Genomic DNA, 22252 nt, shown 5'->3' with positions numbered 1-22252 from the left:
AATGCAAAAGAAACAAAAGAGACCATAGCAAAAATCAACAAAGCCAAAAGCTGGTTCTTTGAAAGGATAAATAAAATTGACAAACCATTAGCCAGACTCATCAAGAAGCAAAGAGAGAAAAATCAAATCAATAAAATTAGAAATGAAAATGGAGAGATCACAACAGACAACACAGAAATACAAAGGATCATAAGAGACTACTATCAGCAGTTGTATGCCAATAAAATGGACAACGTGGAAGAAATGGACAAATTCTTAGAAAAGTATAATTTTCCAAAACTGAACCAGGAAGAAATAGAAAATCTTAACAGACCCATCACAAGCACGGAAATTGAAACTGTAATCAGAAATCTTCCAGCAAACAAAAGCCCAGGTCCAGACGGCTTCACAGCTGAATTCTACCAAAAATTTCGAGAAGAGCTAACACCTATCCTCCTCAAACTCTTCCAGAAAATTGCAGAGGAAGGTAAACTTCCAAACTCATTCTATGAGGCCACCATCACCCTAATACCAAAACCTGACAAAGATGTCACAAAAAAAGAAAACTACAGGCCAATATCACTGATGAACATAGATGCAAAAATCCTCAACAAAATTCTAGCAATCAGAATCCAACACATTAAAAAGATCATACACCATGACCAAGTGGGCTTTATCCCAGGGATGCAAGGATTCTTCAATATCCGCAAATCAATCAATGTAATTCACCACATTAACAAATTGAAAAATAAAAACCATATGATTATCTCAATAGATGCAGAGAAGGCCTTTGACAAAATTCAACATCCATTTATGATAAAAACTCTCCAGAAAGCAGGAATAGAAGGAACATACCTCAACATAATCAAAGCTATCTATGACAAACCCACAGCAAACATTATCCTCAATGGTGAAAAATTGAAAGCATTTCCCCTAAAGTCAGGAACAAGACAAGGGTGTCCACTTTCACCGCTACTATTCAACATAGTTCTGGAAGTTTTGGCCACAGCAATCAGAGCAGAAAAAGAAATAAAAGGAATCCAAATTGGAAAAGAAGAAGTAAAACTCTCACTGTTTGCAGATGACATGATCCTCTACATGGAAAACCCTAAAGACTCCACCAGAAAATTACTAGAGATCATCAATGAATATAGTAAAGTTGCAGGATATAAAATCAACACACAGAAATCCCTTGCATTCCTATACACAAATAATGAGAAAGTAGAAAAAGAAATTAAGGAAACAATTCCATTTACCATTGCAACGAAAAGAATAAAATACTTAGGAATATATCTACCTAAAGAAACTAAAGACCTATATATAGAAAACTATAAAACACTGATGAAAGAAATCAAAGAGGACACTAATAGATGGAGAAATATACCATGTTCATGGATCGGAAGAATCAATATAGTGAAAATGAGTATACTACCCAAAGCAATTTACAAATTCAATGCAATCCCTGTCAAGCTACCAGCCACATTTTTCACAGAACTAGAACAAATAATTTCAAGATTTGTATGGAAATACAAAAAACCTCGAATAGCCAAAGCAATCTTGAGAAAGAAGAATGGAACTGGAGGAATCAACTTGCCTGACTTCAGGCTCTACTACAAAGCCACAGTCATCAAGACAGTATGGTACTGGCACAAAGACAGACATATAGATCAATGGAACAAAATAGAAAGCCCAGAAATAAATCCACACACATATGGACACCTTATCTTTGACAAAGGAGGCAAGAATATACAATGGAGCAAAGACAATCTCTTTAACAAGTGGTGCTGGGAAAACTGGTCAACCACTTGTAAGAGAATGAAACTAGATCACTTTCTAACACCGTACACAAAAATAAACTCAAAATGGATTAAAGATCTAAATGTAAGATCAGAAACTATAAAACTCCTAGAGGAGAATATAGGCAAAACACTCTCAGAAATAAATCACAGCAGGATCCTCTATGATCCACCTCCCAGAATTCTGGAAATAAAAGCAAAAATAAACAAATGGGATCTAATTAAAATTAAAAGTTTCTGCACAACAAAGGAAAATATAAGCAAGGTGAAAAGACAGCCTTCTGAATGGGGAGAAAATAATAGCAAATGAAGCAACTGACAAACAACTAATCTCAAAAATATACAAGCAACTTATGCAGCTGAACTCCAGAAAAATAAACGACCCAATCAAAAAATGGGCCAAAGAACTAAATAGACATTTCTCTAAAGAAGACATACAGATGGCTAACAAACACATGCAAAGATGCTCAACATCACTCATTATTAGAGAAATGCAAATCAAAACCACAATGAGGTACCACTTCACACCAGTCAGAATGGCTGCGATCCAAAAATCTGCAAGCAGTAAATGCTGGAGAGGGTGTGGAGAAAAGGGAACCCTCCTACACTGTTGGTGGGAATGCAAACTAGTACAGCCACTATGGAGAACAGTGTGGAGATTCCTTAAAAAATTGCAAATAGAACTACCTTATGACCCAGCAATCCCACTGCTGGGCATACACACCGAGGAAACCAGAATTGAAAGAGACACATGTACCCCAATGTTCATCGCAGCACTGTTTATAATAGCCAGGACATGGAAACAACCTAGATGTCCATCAGTAGAAGAATGGATAAGAAAGCTGTGGTACATATACACAATGGAGTATTACTCAGCCGGTAAAAAGAATTCATTTGAATCAGTTCTGATGAGATGGATGAAACTGGAGCCAATTATACAGAGTGAAGTAAGCCAGAAAGAAAAACACCAATACAGTATACTAACACATATATATGGAATTTAGGAAGATGGCAATGACGACCCTGTATGCAAGACAGGCAAAAAGACACAGATGTGTATAACGGACTTTTGGACTCAGAGGGAGAGGGAGAGGGAGGGATGATTTGGGAGAATGGGAATTCTAACATGTATACTATCATGTAAGAATTGAATCGCCAGTCCATGTCTGACGCAGGATGCAGCATGCTTGGGGCGGGTGCATGGGGATGACCCAGAGAGATGTTGTGGGGAGGGAGGTGGGAGGGGGGGTCATGTTTGGGAACGTATGTAAGAATTAAAGATTTTAAAATTAAAAAAATAAATAAATTAAAAAATAAATAAATAAATAAAAAGGAAAAAAAAAGTAAATCATCTTTCCTAGCAAATGAGAAAGGAAAATAATATTTTATGTTTACTCACATATTCACCCCTTTTAATATATGTCATTCTTTTCTGTTTAATCTAAGTTTCCATCTTGTACTATTTTACATCAGCCTGGAATACATATAATTTTGGAATACTTGGTTAGAATTCTAACAGGAAGTGGCAGAAGATGTCTATTTCAAGGCTCGTCTAATCACATTTGACAAAAATGGGTCAAATTAGTGAAATCACTGATAAACTATCCTATAGTTTATAAAGTGCCTTCTTAAACATTTGATATTTTGTGTATTATTTTTCCATTTTGTCAATGATTAAACTGAAGTAAAAGGTAGGTGGTATGATCTCAAATTAGAACTCAAATATTTTGATAACAAATAGCCTATTCTTTTGCCTATATTGCTGAGTTTCTGTGACTGACACATATCAAGCATCCTTCATCAATATGATTTCCAGCATATCTTTAACTTGAGTAGTTTTCTAATTGTGTTTTGCCTCAATTGGTCTCTAGCTCCTATTGGAGTTCCTGGGTACCAAAGAGTTAATGTACTATGTCAAACCCTTTCTACTTAAGTTTGCTGGGAGATTACAGAGAGCTGGTTACTTTTTTATTCCACCCAAGGGGCTGCATCCCAGAGGGAAATAGAAGTAGGTGCATCTAGATAAATTAAATGTTAAAGTTGAAATTTTTTGCTCTTGTCATTCAGGGATATACTGAGCATCCAGTATTGGTATGTGCAAGTAGTTAAAACTCTGCTTGAAAACCTTAAGCTAAGGCTTTGTGAAACAACTCATATCTGAAGAATTGACTATGGGGAGGAAGAAGTAGCTTGAGAGAGAGAGAGAGAGAGACTCTGTGTGTGTTCTTGTGTGTGTGTGTGTGTGTGTGTGTGTGTGTGTGTGTGTGTGTTAAAGGAGAATGGATGGGGTTGTGTGGTCTGAAGGTTAAAAATAATTTTATTAAATCTGATATTAGCAGGATTCCATTTATTGGATAATATAAAAAGTAATAACAAGCCTTAATGTCAACTGAAAAAATGAAAAACCTTCTTTGGCCAGTCTAGGACTTGATGTGAAGAAGAAATGTTAGGAAATTTTTGTTGAAATATATAATAGTAGCTGATACTTACTAATATATTCAGTATGCAAAAACTATATCAGACTTTCTAAGATAACTATGTTAGATAGATATTATTGTTTACAATATTTAACAGCAGAGTAGACACCAGAAGCTTACCCAAATTCACACAGCTGGTAATCTGCAAAGATGAGACATATATCCAGATGTTTCTTATCAGATTTGAGGGTTTATTTTTTACCTTAAAGAATGGAAATTCTAAGAAATCTAGGCAATGTTTGAACTGATGACCATTTCCTTGAAATATTCCATGGGAATATACTATATCTCACTCTCTTAATTTTTCTTCCTGATGTCCAGATATTCTTGAGCAAGATGCTCTCAACAATCTTGCTACTCTTCAGGGTTCAATCTGAGATTTCAATTTTGTATTTTTCACAGTTTCCTAGGGGATCTCATCTACTCCAATGACCATAGATATCAACTATCAGTTCAATATTTCGGAATTGATGACCAATATTTATGTTGAGCTGTTTTTCCTGATGTTCAGACTCTGTATTCAAAAGCATAGTGTATAAGAATAAGTTTACCACTGAAAATGTACATGAATGGACTGAGCATAAATATCCCTTATTTACCACTACAAAAGAAAGGGAGATGGCACTAGGAAATGCTTCTATGTCTTATATTTGTTCCACTCACATTCACTCTTTGCATGCCTCCCAAGAAACTTTCATAATCTAGAAACTATGTTGATGGCAGATATATGAAGACAAATAAAATCCCATCTATACTTTACAGTATTTAGCAGTCTGTGTATATGATGGGGGTTTGGCTGGGTAGGTATACATGAAAATAGTACATTATAAAAGTATAGAAGAGACTATAGTAAAAACTGCAAAGTAGAAATATTCCCTGGAAGACCAAAAGCAACACCTCTTAGCCAAAAACAGCAAAAAAGGAAAGGGTTATGTGCTTTTGGGAAATGAGGACTTCCTCCTGGGGTGGAAGGATCAGCATAAAGTTTGCTAAATAGGCAAAGTTTGACAGATTACATACAGAATGAGGTTTACAGCATTTGAAAATCTACTACCATCTCCAAAATGCACTTTCTTTGGACTTGGCAGGAGGCTTGCTGCCATGGTGGGAGATAAATAAGATCTGTCCGACTGCTTGGGGGCTCCAAGTCAGCAGGTGAGGCTTGTTTACAAGCTGACAAAGGAGAACTGCATAGAAAATACCCCAAAATGTTGATATATAATATGAACCAAGGGCTGCTGGCTATTTATTATATTTTCTTGTTTATTCTCTAAAGAATTACAAAACAAAATATCAATTCACAATCAAACTTCAATTTAGCCAAATTATTTCCAATGTCCCCTGTTTTCCCTTGGAGACTGATGATTTTTCATCTCTTGCAATTTGAACTTATAAATTCTCTAAATGAGGTTAATGCGTCACATGAACTCTTGACTTCCTTTGTCTCTCCCTTTATTTTTGTGTTTTGCCATTATTTTTGTGCAATTGAAATTATTACTTTAATAAGTTGTATTTACATATGCATGTATTCTTTATGTTTACCAAATACAAATGGGATTTATGATGGTTAGCTTAAATCCGTGTATTTCTCTGGTAATTTATATCAATTATCCAACACTGGGATATCTTAAAGCTCAAAAATTTCATAAGCTGCAAGACTGCATATTTTACCTTTGAAAACATAATCTGTGAACACTTTAATGACATTGTTCAGTTGATAAGTTGGGTCCGATTCTTTGCAATCAGGCTCCCCTGTTATTCACTGTCTCCCAGTTTGTTCAGATTCATGTAAGAGACTTTAACAATAAAATCAATTTTTTTAAATTTTTTTAAATTTAAATTTATTTATTTTAATTGAGGCTAATTATTTTACAATATTCTATTTAGTTTAATGCATAGGTGGAGTTAAAATTTTTACCTTACAAAGGTAAATGGAATGTTTGGGATACTTTCCATTTTGAATTTTGTTGACTAATTCAGTCATAGAATTTCTTTGACTAATTCAGTCATAGATAAAAATATAAGATACTTGATCAAGAGAAACAAGATGAATATGATACTAATGTATGGCTTCAACATTTTCTCTTGAAGTAATAATAACTTGAAGTGTGGCCCAAAGGTGTTTGAGCTAGAAATTATCATATTTTGTGTAGGAAAATGAAGGCATTATGGATACATAACTCCCAAGGGAGTATCCATATTCCATTTCTCCTAGCTTTTCATTTGAAAACCACTATATCATCAATATTAATATATTACAGATACTTGTTCATGATTTTTTGAGCCTAGAGTGGTGTTTATGCTCGTGTATAAAATAGAGTAATAAATACCAAGATCACAAATTTAAGAATTAAATTAGTTTATAAATTTACTTTCTAGCATTTGATATTCACCATAGTGTAGATATCTACAGGGATCTCTGTGTAGGAGAACTACTGAAGATCATGTGGAAAAGCTGCAGAAAAGATTCTGAGTATCTGTCAGTAACTCAGTCAAAGCAGCTTTGACATGAATTTCATATTTGGCTAGAAATTTTGGAAAACCACCACCTTAGGATAATTCACTGTAAGTAAAATTCTTATGTTAGAGGACATGAACATATTTAAGGCTTTTTGATAAATGTTGGCAGTTCCTTTTTATTAATATTATGTCAAATATGTATATAGTATAAGAAAAACTGCTCATCTTCCCCTGCTCCTCCCCACTCCTGTCCAGCACTGATCTTTATCCAAAAGCGTTACTGCTTTTTGTTTATGTGATTTCAGATCTGGTTAAAGAGTTCATATTCCCACTTCTCATGGCTGTTCTCAACAACTCTGAGGTCCAGCTTTTCCTTCTGATTGGAATTCCAGGATTGGAACATACCCACGAGTGGATCTCCATTCCCATATGCCTCCTATATCTGGTTGCCATCATGGGCAACAGTACCATTCTCTTTATCATAAAGACAGAGCCCTCACTTCATGAACCCATGTATTAATTTCTTGCCATGTTGGCTATCTCTGACCTGGGCCTGTCCTTCTCCTCTCTCCCTACCATGCTGAGAATCTTCTTGCTCAATGCCATGGAAATTTCACCCAATGCCTGCTTTGCTCAAGAATTTTTCATCCATGGATTCACAGTCATGGAGTCCTCAGTACTGCTGGTCATGTCTTTGGATCGCTTTCTTGCCATTCACAATCCCCTGAGATATCATTCTCTCCTCACTAACAACAGAGTTGCTAAAATGGGACCGATTTTAGCCACCAGGAGCCTTCTCTTAGTGCTTCCATTTCCTTTCATGCTAAGGAGATTGAAATATTGTCAGAAGAATGTCCTTTCTCACTCATACTGTCTTCATCAGGATACCATGAAGCTGGCCTGCTCTGACAACAAGATCAATGTTATCTATGGTTTCTTTGTTGCTCTCTGTACTATGCTGGACTTGGCTCTCGTTGTTCTTTCTTATACACTGATCCTGAAGACTGTACTCAGCATTGCATCTTTGGCAGAAAGACTTAAGACACTTAACACCTGTGTCTCCCATTTCTGTGCTGTACTCATTTTCTATGTGCCCATTATTACACTGGCTGCCATGCACTGCTTTGCCAAGCACAAAAGCCCCCTTGCTATAATCCTTATTGCAGACATATTCTTGTTGTTGCCACCCCTAATGAATCCCATTGTGTATTGTGTAAAGACTCAACAAATCCGGGAGAAGGTCTTGGGGAAGATATCTAACATATGTAGGAGATAAGATGAGGATGAGACAGTTGGATGGCATCACCAATTCAATGGACATGAACTTAGGCAAACTCCCGGAGATAGTGAGGGACAGGGAGGTCTGGCGTGCTGCAGTCCGTGTGGTTGCAAAGAGTCGGACACAATTTAGCGACTGACCGACAACAACAAGAGACAAGAACGACAACAACAAGAGACAAGAACTGAATATTTAGACAATAAACTGTTGACCAGTATTTATTGGCATCTATAATATATTCAGGACTTTCCCCAATGGCTCAACAGGTAAAAGAATTCACCTTCAATGCAGGAGACACAGGAGATGCAAGTTCAGTCCCTGGGTCAGGAAGATCCCCTGGAGAAGAAAATGGCAATCCACTCCAATATTCTTGCCTGAAAAATCCCATGGACAGAGGAGCCTGGCAGGGTAGTGTCTATGGCGTACGAAGAGTTGGACCTGGATGAACAACTAAGCATGCACAGTGTATTCAATGCCACAGCACTTACTCTTTAATGGAAGACTGGGGGCAGAGTGAAAAGCTGTGCAGTATGGAATTTATTATAAAGTCAAGAACACATCATGAATAGAGCACTTAATTTGACAAATAGTGATGGAATATTTATAAGCAGTATGAGTGAACCAGATTTTGGTACTTTTAAGTGTCTTCAGAGGAGTCTGAGCCTCAGAATTCTCACAGGAAGGTGCAATCCATTTCTTCCTTTTCCCATCATTTCTGGGTTACATACGTTGCAAAGTTTAACAATTACAATAGTAGATACAAAGGACTTCATCTTAGGTCCCTCAGAACATTTTTAACTCTCACAGTTGCCTAAGTCAAGGAATCTTTTCTGACAGTGACCTTAAAACATCAGCTTTGCCTAGCATTCCTGTCCCCTGTATTCAATATCAAATTATTGCTTTCTAATTTTCCACTGGTTAATGTTTACTCACTTAGCTTTAGCCATACTGGCACTGGTCTTTTTGTTTTTCCTACAACCTTTCAGTTTGGGTTTGTGTTTTTTTTTTTTTTCCTTGTCTTTGTTTTTTTCCCCACCCCAGACCATTGACATTTATTCTGCATTTTTGGAATGCTTTTCCTTTCAATCATTTCATATCTCACATAATTTAGAATTTTATTGAACACCACTCCCCCTCATTTGGTTTCCTTCAGAGTGCTGTCTGAAATGGTTTCTCATTGATTTTTCTATTGTCCGTGTCTCTCAGCTCTGTAACAACCTAGAGGGGAGGGATGGGGAAGGAGGTGGAGGGATAGTCAAGAGGGAGGGGACATAGGTATACCTGTGGCTGATTCATGATGATGTTTGGCAGAAACCAACACAATGCTGTAAAGCAATTATCTTCCAATTAAAAATAAAACAAAAAAATAAATAAACCAAGAACAAAGTCTTTCTTTAATATTTTGCCCACTGTGTTTCTAGGATGCAGACTCTGCCTAGGAAAAAAACAAACAAACAAACAAACAAAAAACCCACACTCAACAAATACTTGTGGACTGAGGGAATATTCCTTCACACACAGTTTGGGCTTCCCTGGTAGCTCAGCTGGTAAAGAATCCCGCCTGCAATGCAGGAGAACCCCGTTCAATTCCCCGGTCGGGAAGATCCTCTGGAGAAGGAAATGGAAACCCCCTCCAGTATTCTTGCCTGGGAAATCCCATGGACAGAGAAGCCTGGTGGGTACAGACCATGCAGTCGTGAAGAGTTGGACCCGACTGAATGACTAAGCAAAGCACAGTAAAGCACAGAGTTTTGTCTATTTAAATTTTGCTTGTTCTTTAAGAAGCAGCTAGGACATTCCCCTTGGGAAATTTTCCATTTTTTTGGAAGGAAGTGGTTTTCCTTCACCTCAGGGCTGTTTCAGAGCTTCTTCTCTGACTGATTACACATTCTCCATGGTATGTTTTATTCCATGTCATTAGGCTTTGTTTTAGGAATGAAAGTAACTAAAATTTATTTGAAGCTAAAAAACATGATGAGATTCGTTTTGAAACTTTCATATATATATATATACATATATGTGTGTGTGTGTGTGTGTATATATATATATATATATATATATATATATATAATACTTGGACTATGTAAAAAGCCTTATGGGATAGACGTTGTTAGATCCATTTTAATAGAAAAAGTTCCTAAGTTCACAGTTAGAATCCAGAACTTTCTCAAAACTGACTCCAAGTTTACTCTACTGACTAGTATATCACAGTAACTCTTTAATTGATTATAAGATATAAGAGAACATGACTCCCACTGAAGGACTGAAATTGCCTGTAGATGACATACATATTGTTTCCAGATGTGGAGTTGTAATGTATGCTTCAGTATTTGCAGTGGCTTTGTGGTTGTTTTGAAGTTTTGTGGGCGCTTCCTAAGTGAAACTAGTGATAAAGAACCTGCCTGACGATGAGAGAAACACATGAGCAATGGGTTCAATCCATAAACCACTCATGATACTCAAGGACATATTCTACTTGCTGTCTATAAGAAATCTTGGATCTTTCAAGTGATATCATCTAAGGTTCCCACATAGCTGTCACTGAAAACAGTTTTCTTATGCCAGACTGGATGAAGCACTGGTTGGCAGTGGGACATGATGCATCCAATGTTAAATGCCAGATGGGATAGGTAGCCTTGAATGAGACTAACTTCCGGTGAGAGAGAACAGGCTCCACGTAAAGGTCCTAGTAGGGAATTCTATCCTTGGCCCTCTGTCACTCTCTTTCTAAACTCTGAACTGAAACTATGCAGGGATACAACATCTTCATGCTTTCCTCCAGATGTTCAAAACTACCCTTGGTCGTATCTTATCCAGGCCTGCTTTCCTTGCAAATATCTCCAAGTCAAAATTACAAATACTGTTCTGACAAGTATTATTCAAAAGATCAATTAAAAAAATATGGAGCAATGTAGTAGCGCTGCAGTGCACAAATAGGAGGCTGTAACTAATTCTCTCCTTTTAGTTCATTGGGTCATCACGATAGGGTCAGTGCCTCCACCTCCGTCCACTTACCACCACCCACCCCCACATTATCTACTCTTCTCTGACTTGCTAGGGAAGAACAATGGCAATAAGAACAACTTCAGATATTTTCCTGAAGACAGTGTCCTCTCTCTCATCTCTGTGTCAGGTTAGCAAATGCTGTTCTCTCAGACTGGACCATCACTTTCCAGTTTGCCTGTCTAACTTCAATACATCCCTGAAGGCTGCCTTCTATGCCAACTCAAGGAAACCTTTCATTCCACTTGTTTCCCTAGCTGGAGGAAGATATCTTTCTTTTAGCTTCTATATCAACATTTTTCACTTTAACACAGTTAACATAAACATATGGAACACAGTTAACATATCGTTAACAAAGAATCCCAAAAGGTAGTGTCTTAAAAACATACAAACAAACAAACAAACAAACAAAAAAACAGATAGTCATTTAACTTACAAATCTGCAACTTGGGCTGGGTAAAACATTGGTTGTTTTACCAGGTGCAAGTGGGAAAGACAGGAAGGTTGGGTATTAGAATAATTTGAAGATTCATTGACACTAGTAGTTGATAATGACCCAACCAAGTCTGAGGCCTCAGCTGGGTCTATTGGCTAAAACACCTAAATGTGACCTCTCCATGTGGTTTGAGCTTCTGCTCAGTATGATGGCCAGGTTTCAAAAGCAAGCACTGAGTGAGAGCTATAGATACATATTGAAAGAGAGACAGAAAAAGAGGGAGAGAGAAAGAGAGTGAATATCAATGAGTAACATATCACCTCTTATGACTCAGCCTCAGAAGTTTTATAGCATTGCTACCTCAACAGCCAATCCATTGAGCTGCTGAGTCTGGCCCAGTTACAAGGGGAGAAGCTACATACTCCATCCCCTGATGGAGGACTCAGGCATTTCTGGAAGAGAATGGGGGATGAGACGTAACTCTGTGGCCTTCTTTGGAAAATACAAGTCACCATGCCATATTGCCATGTATTTCCTTGATACCACAGTGAGGATTCCATGACAGCTGTGACTTCTTATTTGTTCAGTAAATAAATAACAATCTCTTCCACTTCATGCACATTAGATATTATAAAGAATAGAAGAGTAAGGGTACATTTAAAAACACGGTGCCTCCAAGATTAGACCAAGCTAGAAACAAAAGGCGTGGGTCACACGATCGCGGATCTGTTTGGTCTTCACACTGTAGACAATGGGATTCATCAGAGGAGGGAAGAGAAGATACACAAAGCCCAGAATCACCTGGACCAGATGAGGTGCCTGCTTCCCAAAGCGGTGGATGACAGACAGGCCAATCATGGGAGTGTAGAAAAGGAGCACAGCACAGACGTGGGAAACACAGGTGTTAAGAGCTTTGAGCCTCTCGGCCCTGGATGCAATGGACAGGACAGTGCGCAGGATCAGGGCATAGGAGAAGAGAATGAGCAGTGAGTCTATACCCACTGTAGAAACGATGACAAACATGCCGTAAATGCTGTTGGCTCTGATGTCTGCACAGGCCAACTTCATCACTTCCTGGTGGAGGCAGTAGGAATGTGAGAGGACTGGGGAGCCACAATATGGGAATCTTTTGAGCATAAAAGGTAAAGGAATAATGAGTGCTACACTGCGACCCAATGAAGCCAGGCCGATCCTGCCAATGACTGTGTTGGTGAGAATAGAAGCATAGTGCAAGGGGCGGCAAATGGCCACAAAGCGGTCAAAGGCCATAGACAGTAGTACAGAGGACTCCAGGAAGGACAAGCAGTGAATGAAAAAGAGCTGGGCAAAACAGGCATCATGGCCAATGTCTCGTGCCCCAACCCAAAAGATGCCCAGCACTGTAGGGAGGGTGCAAAGAGACAGCCCCAGGTCAGTCAGAGCCAGCATGGACAGGAAGAGGTACATGGGCTCATGGAGAGAGGGCTCTGTTTTAACGATAAAGATGATAGTGCAGTTGCCCAGGATGGAGACTGTGTATACGAAGCACAGTGGGATGGAGATCCAGGTGTGCATGTGCTCCAGGCCAGGAATGCCACTCAGCAGGAAGGTAGAGGACATGCTGCTGCTGTTCTCCAGGGACCTCAATGGCATTGTGTGTGGAGGGAAGGGGAAGGTTGGGGTTCCTTCAAATTGCTGAAATGAACTGAGGAAAAGCTAGTGACTGCACCTGGGAAGATATTTTTTTTTTTTTTTAAAGAGAAAGGTTAGGATCAAATAGATTTAACTCCTCCAGAGGTCATTTCCTTCTGGTCCCTGGTTTCCTCTCAACATTTTTTTTTTGTTTTGAAGAGAAAATCTTTTCTTTGAAATTGTTTTGCCTTGCTTCTTCAGGCTAAGAGTTGCGAAACACCTTCACTACAGTGCATATAATTCACCGTAGCAGATATCTAAACTCGTTACACTTAATTTCATTTACATTTCATGAGTAGGTCTTTAAAGAAACACTTCCTCATATGCCTTTTTCCTGCTGGGGCTCTCGCTAATATTTCAACCTTTCTTCCAGCTTCTCTTCTTTTCCTTCTTAGTTCCTTTCCTATTGCATTATCTTTTTTCTTCCTTCCTTCCCTCCCTTCCTCCTTCCTTCCTTTTCTCTTCCCTTCCTTCCCTCTTTTTTCCTTCCTTCTTTCTGTTTTATTTCCAGTTGTGTATAATTGGTAAATTTAGATACCTTCTCACTTTCTCCTTTGATCTTCCTACTTTGGAAGCCTAGCTTGATCCAGAAAACACATAAATGATACTCAGCTCACAGAATTCCAGAGAGAACTGGAGGGTACAGGAATGGCTGTCTGTAAAGTTACTCTTGGCTGCTGGGATAAGAAATCAAAGCTCTGATGCTCAAAATAGTCAGAAACTGCCACTCCTTCTAAGTCTATGAATTCAACTACTGTGAACCTAGGTGGGAGGAGACCCTGGCACACCATCAACCATGGCCATGACCCCAATCACAAGGCAGAGTCCCAGTGCATCCAGAGAACAAGAGGCAACAATGCTAGGGCTTATTCTGTCGATGAGAAGATGAAGACTTAGAAGAGGATATTACTGGGTGGAAACCATGTGTTAATTTTAGCCTCCCAACTTCCAGGGCATTGATCTTTCCACTACTAATCCCACTACAATGTGAACTCAAAATGGGTGAGGGTTTTGCTTTGTTGACTTCCGTCAAGACAGTGCTTAGAAGGTACCTTAGTACACAGAAAGTGCCCAGCACTTTTTTTTATGAAAGAGTAAGAGTTCAATTTTATTTAGCTAGCTGTTACTAACTTCATGCATGTTTTATCTCCCTAAAAAATCTGTGAATAAAGTTCTATTAACAGTACCATGTTATGGATGAAGAAACAGAGGCTTAGAAAAATCTGACATTTCTAAGATCAAACTAAAAGTAAAATGGCCAAAATGGGATTTGAATCAAGATCTGATTTTTCTCTAGATTTCAAGCTCTAAATAATGGCTATATACAACACTGTCAACTATCAGCAACTAGCATGAAATCAAGGCTTAATGGACCTTCAAAAAAAGTTCTGACTCTTTAGTTGAATTAATAAATAAACTTCCTGGAGAAATACACACAATTGTATACACAGACAATTTCTTTCTTGCTACAAATACCAATGAAATGAATAGTCAGTGCCATGAACTCACTGTTCATTTGAAGATCAGGTTGACTTTCAGTGTTCCTCAGTTTCTTCTTTGGCCATGATCAGTGCCCAGCACATTATTTATCAAAGTAAATTCAGAAGAGCTGTGGTAAACTTACATATCCAGTAAGCTATGTGGTAACAGGCGACTTACATGGTGGCTAACAATGAAATTCATAAAAGCTCAGGCAGAAAATATTTTAACATGAAAATGAGGTAGGATGGTGAAGAAGAAAGAACACTCTTTTTGGACATCTGCTATATGCCAGCTGCTGCACAAAGAACATGGCAAGTGAAATAGCATTTAGACCTTAGAAAAGCTTTGCAAGTTAATATTGTCACCTCAATTGGCAAATAAGGCAAGAGAAGCTTAGAGAATTTGTAATGTGTCTCAAGTCTTACAGCCAATCAGCAGCAGAAATGGGATTCAAGCTTAAATCTCTGGAACTCCAAGGCACAGTCTGAAAATTCAGAAGTGTTTAGGTTAACAAACCCAGCCTGAGACAGCCTGGAATGGGTAGAGATTAAATGAAAAATGAGAAAGAAATATCAAAGGTCTGGGTGCCTACCTCCATTTAGTCAAGACCAACTCTGGAATCAATGCTTATACTTCAGAATTTAAGGGAGCAGAGCAGAACAGGAATCAGAAAGAGGATTTATGAGGGAAAAAGGGAGCAGGGAACTTGGACATAAAAGAAAATTCAGAATAGTGAAGCTGGGAGATCTCTGCTTGGAAAAGATTGACTGAAGAGATTTCAATAAGATGACTATGCTAAGTTCTTCTTAAAGTATTTTTAGAGCATTCATCCTCAGGTTTGCTGAGAATTTCATTGTTCCCGACAGGACAAAAGTCAGTTGTCCAGGGTAGAGGTGGGTGGCAGATTCAACAGATGGCCTTTCTGCCCCAGTTGCTCTGCTTGGAGATCATTCCTAGAGGGACTTAAACAGTTGCAGTGATTGCTTCTAATTCCATTAGTCATACACTGTGGTCATTCCAGGAAATGTCCTTTTATATCACAGTCTAGCTTTTCTCCAGAGGATCACATTACTTCCTACCACTCTTTGCTTCTTGGAAATAACCTCTGACTCTTGTAACCTTGTATTGAGGCTAAGAGGTAGATATGGAATCTTTAGTAACTTAAACAGAGACCTGAGGTTGCCTACTAAATCAGCAAGATCTGATGGCAGCAGTCACCCCCCTTGGGCAGGCACCCTTGACAGCCTTTCCTGTCACTTTCAGTCCCTTCTCTTCTCTCTATCTCCAAAGCTCAGGCTGAGACTTTGGTGGACTCTTCTTGGTTCTACAGTTCGGCACCAAACACTTGCTCATTATGACGACTCCTTACGTACCAGAAACTCCAGGTCTTACAAAAGAGCACAAAGCTCTGGGGACATGGTGACACTGGAAGGTGGATGCTTAACTTCCTGATTTTTATGAAACTGCTTGAGAGACTCGTTGCAAACTTTTTAAGGATATTTAGTCTATTTCCTACTAGGACTGGTTCCCTAGCCCTCATTATCACATACCCTGGAGATAGAGAAAGAGAGAAGAGTGTGTCCCTTGAGCTATCTGGATGGGAAGCCCAGAGGATCTTATGCACTGTAACTAATTTTAAAGACCTGGTGAAAATTTTGAACAACCCTCACAACTTCACAGAAGCACAGTGTGTGTAGATGATGGTGCCTTGTTAATGACATATCCTAACTATAGTTTATGCACAACAAATGTGAAGGGTGCGTCTTTAGTTTATTTCAGTCACTCAGTCATGTCATGGACTGCAGCACACCAGACCTCCCTGTCCATCACCAACTCCCAGAGCTTACTCAAACTCATGTCCATCCAGTTGGTGATGCCATCCAACTGTCTCATCCTCTGTCATCCCCTTCTCCTCCTGCTTTCAATCTTTCCCAGATCTGGGTCTTTTCAAATGAGTCAGTTCTTCGCATCAGGTGGCCAAAGTGTTGGAGCTTCAGCTTCAGCATCAGTCCTTCCAATGAATATTCAGAATTGGTTTCCTTTAGGATGCACTGGTTGGATTTTCTTGCAGTCCAAGGCACTCTCAAGAGTCTTCTCCAACACCACAGTTCAAAAGTATCAATTCTTCAGCACTCAGCTTTCTTTATAGTTCAACTCTCACATCCATACATGACTACTGGAAAAACCATAGCTTTGGCTAGGTGGACCTTTGTTGGGAATGTAATGGCTCTGCTTTTTAATATGCTGTCTAGGTTGCTCATAGCTTTTCTTTCACGGAGCAAGAGTCTTTTAATTTCATGGCTGCAATCACCATCTGCAGTGATTTTGGAGCTCAAGAAAATAAAGTCTCTCACGGTTTCCATTGTTTACCCACCTACATGCCATGAAGTGATGGGACCAGATGCCATGATCTTCGTTTTCTGAATGTTGAGCTTTAAGCCAACTATTTCACTCTCCTCTTTCACTTTCATCTAGAGGATCTTTAGTTCTTAAATTTATGCTATAAGGGTGGTGTCATCTGCATATCTGAGGTTATTGATATTTCTCCCAGCAATCTTGATTCCAGCTTGTGTTTCATCCAGCCTGGCGTTTTGCATGATGTACTCTGCATACAAGTTAAATAAGCAGGGTGACAATATACAGCCTTGAAATACTCCTTTCCCTATTTGGAACCAGTCTATTGTTCCATGTCCAGTTCTAAACTATTGCTTCCTTCCTGACCTGCCTACAGATTTCTCAAGAGGCAAGTGAGGTGGTCTTGTATTCCCATCTCTTTCAGAATTTTCCACAGTATGTTGTGATCCATGCAGTCAAAGGCTTTGGCATAGTCAATAAATCAGAAGTAGATGTTTTTCTGGAACTCTCTTGTTTTTTCGATGATCCAACAGATGTTGGCAATTTGATCTCTGGTTCCTCTGCATTTTCTAAATTCAGCTTGAATATCTGGAAGTTTACAGTTCACATACTGTTGAAGCCTGGCTTAGAGGATTTTGAGCATTACTTTGCTAGCATGAGAGTATTGCAATTATGCGGTAGTTTGAGCATTCTTTGCCATTGCCTTTCTTTGGGGTTGGAATGAAAACTGACCTTTTCCAGTCCTGTGGCCACTGCTGAGTTTTCCAAATTTGCTGGCATATTGAGTGCAGTACTTTCACAGCATCATCTTTTATTTTATTTATTTTATTTCATCATCATAATTTATTGGTGGACTTGGTGTGTGAATGTGAACATCAGGTTAATTATACAGTGAATATGTATTATACAGTTCCATGTATTTTATAACTACATGTAAATAATATAGAGAAACTTACAGAAAAAGGACTGATGAACATAGTGGAGCAAGGTTAGATTCACAACACTAACCTATGGTAACAGTTCTACATTTACCCAGGGAAGTTCCATGTCACCTAATTTAAATGAAATATATCTGTATTCCCCCGAATTGTGTGTTATATAGAAAGCTATCACTGATCTTAAGATTTAAAACTTCCCCAAATTAAATATGCATATAATATACATAATATCATCCTTAATATGGATATCCAGTTCTTTTATTTTTAAACATCTTATGAAAACATTTTTTAAGAATACTATTGAACTGTGAATTATATTCATGATAGAATTTGTTTCTATTGCCCTGAGATAGTTCAGTTCAGTCACTCAGTTGTGTCCGACTCTTTGCAACCCCAAGGGCAGCACACCAGGCTTCCCTGTCCATCACCAACTCTTGAAATAGTTCAACTAGAGTTCCATCACCTCTGCTAGCTTTGGTCCTAGTGATGCTTCCTAAGGCCCACTTGACTTTGCATTTCAGGATGTCTGGCTCTAGGTGAGTGATCACACATATCGTGGTTATCTGGGTCATGAAAATTTTTTTGTATATGTGTGTACATGTGGGTAAATATAAAACTATATGTAACATTAAATGGGGCTTTTTATTTTTATTCTAATTTTTAGTTATTTTTTATTGGAATATTGTGTTAGTTTCTGATGTACAGCACAGTGAATCAGCTACACACACACACACACACACACACACACACATATCCCACTATTGTTTTTTAAATTTTGTTCCTATTTAAGTCACCACAGAGCATTGAGTAGAGTCCCCTGTGCTAAACAGTGGTTTCTCACTAGGTATCTATTTTATACAGAGCAGTGGAGAGTTATCAATTCCAATTTCCCATTTCATCCCACCTTCTCCTTCCCCTCTTTGGTATCCATATGCTTGTTTTCTATGTCTGTGTCTCTATTTCTTCTTTGCAAATAAGTTCATCTGTATCATTTTTCTAGATTCCTCATATAAGTGATAATATACTATATCTGTTTTTCTCCTTCTGACTGACTTTACTCTACTCTGTGTCAGTCCCTAGGTCATCCATGTCTATGCAAATAACTCTATTTCATCCCTTTTATTGTTCAGTAATATGCCATTGTATATATGTATCACATGTTTTTTATCCATTCTTCTGTTGATGGACATTATGTTGCTTCCATGTGCTGATATTGTAAATAGTGCTACAGTGGATATGTGGGTGCATGTATCTTTCAATTGAATGCTTTTCCTATCACCAAAGGGGAAGAAAGAAATCTGGGCAAGCAAGTTCTTGAAAATATTACAATTGTGTTGATGCTTATTCTTGGGGTCCCAGGTAACCGCATATGCTCCTGACGCCTGCCCACGCTCAGGGACTCCATCTCCTCTTCCTGCCTCTGAATCATCCTCAGTTATCTCTTGTTCCTAGACATCAAGGAGCTGATTGGAGAAACTAGTCCATTCTGGTACCTTTGTGGGAACATGAGTTTCTGCAAAGGGTGGTTAAGCTTAAAGAGGAGTTTTATGTGTTAGCATAAGGCTGTAAAGAGTTAATCATCTATTTGGGACTCTTAAAAGCTGATAGAGAAGACATTTAGAGAGAAGAATGGAGGTCATTTCAGTGTTTTTATTACCCACCTAATTAGCATCCACCACATTGGATCTCTTTGGGGACTACAAAGGTATAAACATTAAGGATTTCCCCAGAATCCCCAAACCAATCATAGTGCATTATTCCAATTCATTGGCCTGTCAGGTCCTCTTGGAATATGATGAGATTTTTCTTGTGGCCACATTCCATTAACTTTACATCAACTACATTGTTGACACATTTTGAGTGTCATGAAGCAGTGTTTTTCAAATTATAATCTCCAGATAATCAGAATCTGAATTACATGTGATGCTTGCTAAAATTCAGATTTCTGGGCCTCCTCTCTGTTTTACAGATAGAAATGGACATTTATGACAATCAGAGAGGTTTAGGAATTTCATATATCCTTGTCTTTATGATTTGATTTCAATACTGATTCCAAATTTTTCTATTCTTTCTGTAGTTCAAAATCCATCTTCACTTTTAACATTGAATTTATTTCAAAACACAGTTATACCTCTTGTTTTAGTTTTACAAACTGCCATATGAAAAGACCAGACTGAGTGGTTTTAAAATCAGCAATTTATACTGTCACAATTCTGGAGGTTAAAAATCCAAGACCAAGGTGGCAGCAGATCTGGTGTCTTCTTATTCTTTCCATTGGCAAGTGACATTTCTCTCTGTGTCCTCACTTGACTTCTCCTGCAGACATGAAAATCCTTTGTGTCTCTTCCTTTTCTTGTTAGGGCACCAGGTGTATTGGGTTAAGGACCACCATGAAAGTCTCATTTTAACTTAATTACTTCTTTAAAGACCTTGCCCTTGAATACAATTACATTTTGAGGTACCAGGGATTGGGACTTTAATATGTAAGTTATGGGTAGAGGATACAATTAATTCCATAGTACTTGTGTGGGCATACATTCCACCACTCATTTTTTTTCAACTAGTTAATAAATACTTTAGAACAGAGATAATGCTCCCCTTTACACAAGTAATATTTGTTTATAGCCTCTGAGTCCAAGCACTGAGAAGAGAGAGATAGTATTATTTATGGATATATATTGGCATAAAATTGGTCTGCATCTCAGATGTTATGGAGAGAAAGAAAGACAGAGATAAAGGGAAAGATAGGGAGAGAGAAGGACTAGATTAATCATTCAATAGCTTTGATTAGAAGGAACATAGAGTTTGATTATAGTATAGGGAAGACAATACTGTCTGCTGTAAAATCTCAGTTATTCAGCTTCTGCAAAGGAAACACAGGACATGATGTGTTGAGAGACAAAACAAAAGCTCATATTTTCTAGCCCAGAAAAGTGTGTGGAGTTGGGGGAGGTAGAGAGAAAAGAGAAGAGTCAGGTGAACATTTTGTATCCAAAGACCTATCTTGAGGAGAGACAGAACTTAGAGAGATTTCAGGGTACCTAAAGAAGGCAATGGCACCCCACTCCAGTACTCTTGCCTGGAAAATCCTGTGGACGGAGGAGCCTGGTAGGCTGCAGTCCATGGGGTCGCAGAGAGCTGGACACGACTGAGTGACTTCACTTTCACTTTCATACATTGGAGAAGGAAATGGCAACCCATTCCAGTGTTCTTGCCTGGAGAATCCCAGGGATGGGGGAGCCTGGTTTGCTGCCATCTATGGGGTCACACAGAGTCGGACATGACTGAAGCGACTTAGCAGCAGCAACAGCAGCAGCAGCAGCAAAGGGCATATTATTGGACTGAGACAAACTCATGCTAAATGAATGCTTTTTAAAATAATTTTTTTAGTTGTTATTGAACAATGAGGAAATAAACACTGAGATTAAAAAATGGGTCAAAGATCTTAATAGGCACTTCACTAAAGAAAACATTTAGAAAGCAAATTAGCATATGATAAGGTTCTCCATATCATATGTTATCAGGGAAATTCAAATTAAAACGATGATACACCACTGGATACCTATTTCAATGGCCAGAGCAGAAACAGTGACAACACTAAATGCTGGTAAGGATGCAGAGCAACATGAACTTTCATATATCATTGGTGGGAATGCAAAAATGGTACAGTGACTTCAGAATGTAGTTTGACTAAACTGCTCTTAGCATAAGATCCAAAACTTGAAAGCAATAAAAATGTTGCTGAGAAGGTAAATGGATAAACTGTGGTACACGCAGACGATGTAGGAATAGTTATGCAGATACAGAGAACAGACATGTGAATACAGCAGGGGTGGGGGAGGGGAGTGAGGTGAATTGGGAGATTGGCATAGACACTGCTATGTGTAAAATAGACAGCAGGAACCTGAGCATAACACAGGGGACTCAGCTCTGGGCTCTGTGGTGACCAAGATGGAGGGGATGGGGGAGGAGGGAGGTCCAAGAAGAAGGGAATATATGTATACATATAGCTGATTCTCTATTGTACAGCAGAAGCTAACCCAGCATTGTAAAGTAACTATACTCCAATTAAAAAAATAAAGTACAACTCCAAAAAACAAACAAACAGGAAAAGACCTGTCAAATCATGAAAGCATGTAGAATATTTAAATGCACATTATTATGTGAAAGAAGTCAATCTGGAAAGGCTACATGCTATATGATTCCAAATATATAATGTTCTGGGTAAGGCAAACCTAGAGACAGTAGAAAGCTCAGTGGTTTCCAGAGGATGGGTTGGGGAGATGGATGAATAGGCAGAGTACAAGGGAATTTTTGAACAGTGAAAATACTTTGTATGATACAATAATAATGGATACATGTTATTATACATTTGT

At 38.5% G+C, this 22252-nt stretch overlaps 2 protein-coding genes across 2 annotated transcripts; one reads left to right on the top strand and one right to left on the bottom strand.

Moving 5' to 3' along the window:
• The first annotated feature begins 7049 nt into the window (after positions 1 to 7049).
• On the top strand, positions 7050 to 7988 carry LOC101109298 (olfactory receptor 51A7). Its single transcript, XM_004016252.4, is given in 1 exon segment — positions 7050 to 7988. A coding segment is annotated over 1 exon segment (939 nt).
• A 4132-nt stretch (positions 7989 to 12120) lies between these two features.
• LOC101109039 (olfactory receptor 51G2) lies at positions 12121 to 13062 on the bottom strand. Its single transcript, XM_012095934.4, has one exon. The coding sequence runs from the start codon at positions 13060 to 13062 to the stop codon at positions 12121 to 12123; it is 942 nt and encodes a 313-aa protein (XP_011951324.3).
• Positions 13063 to 22252: the final 9190 nt, after the last annotated feature.

The sequence above is a fragment of the Ovis aries genome, chromosome 15 (genome assembly GCF_016772045.2).
Source record: "Ovis aries strain OAR_USU_Benz2616 breed Rambouillet chromosome 15, ARS-UI_Ramb_v3.0, whole genome shotgun sequence".
Lineage (NCBI taxonomy): Eukaryota > Metazoa > Chordata > Mammalia > Artiodactyla > Bovidae > Ovis > Ovis aries.
Note: the sequence above shows the minus strand (reverse complement) of the source record. Positions and strands in the feature narration are given on the sequence as shown.

What these genes read in the sequence shown, in the direction of transcription:
- LOC101109039 (XM_012095934.4), bottom strand. Translation starts at nt 13,062, where the DNA reads ATGCCATTGAGGTCCCTGGAGAACAGCAGCAGCATGTCCTCTACCTTC.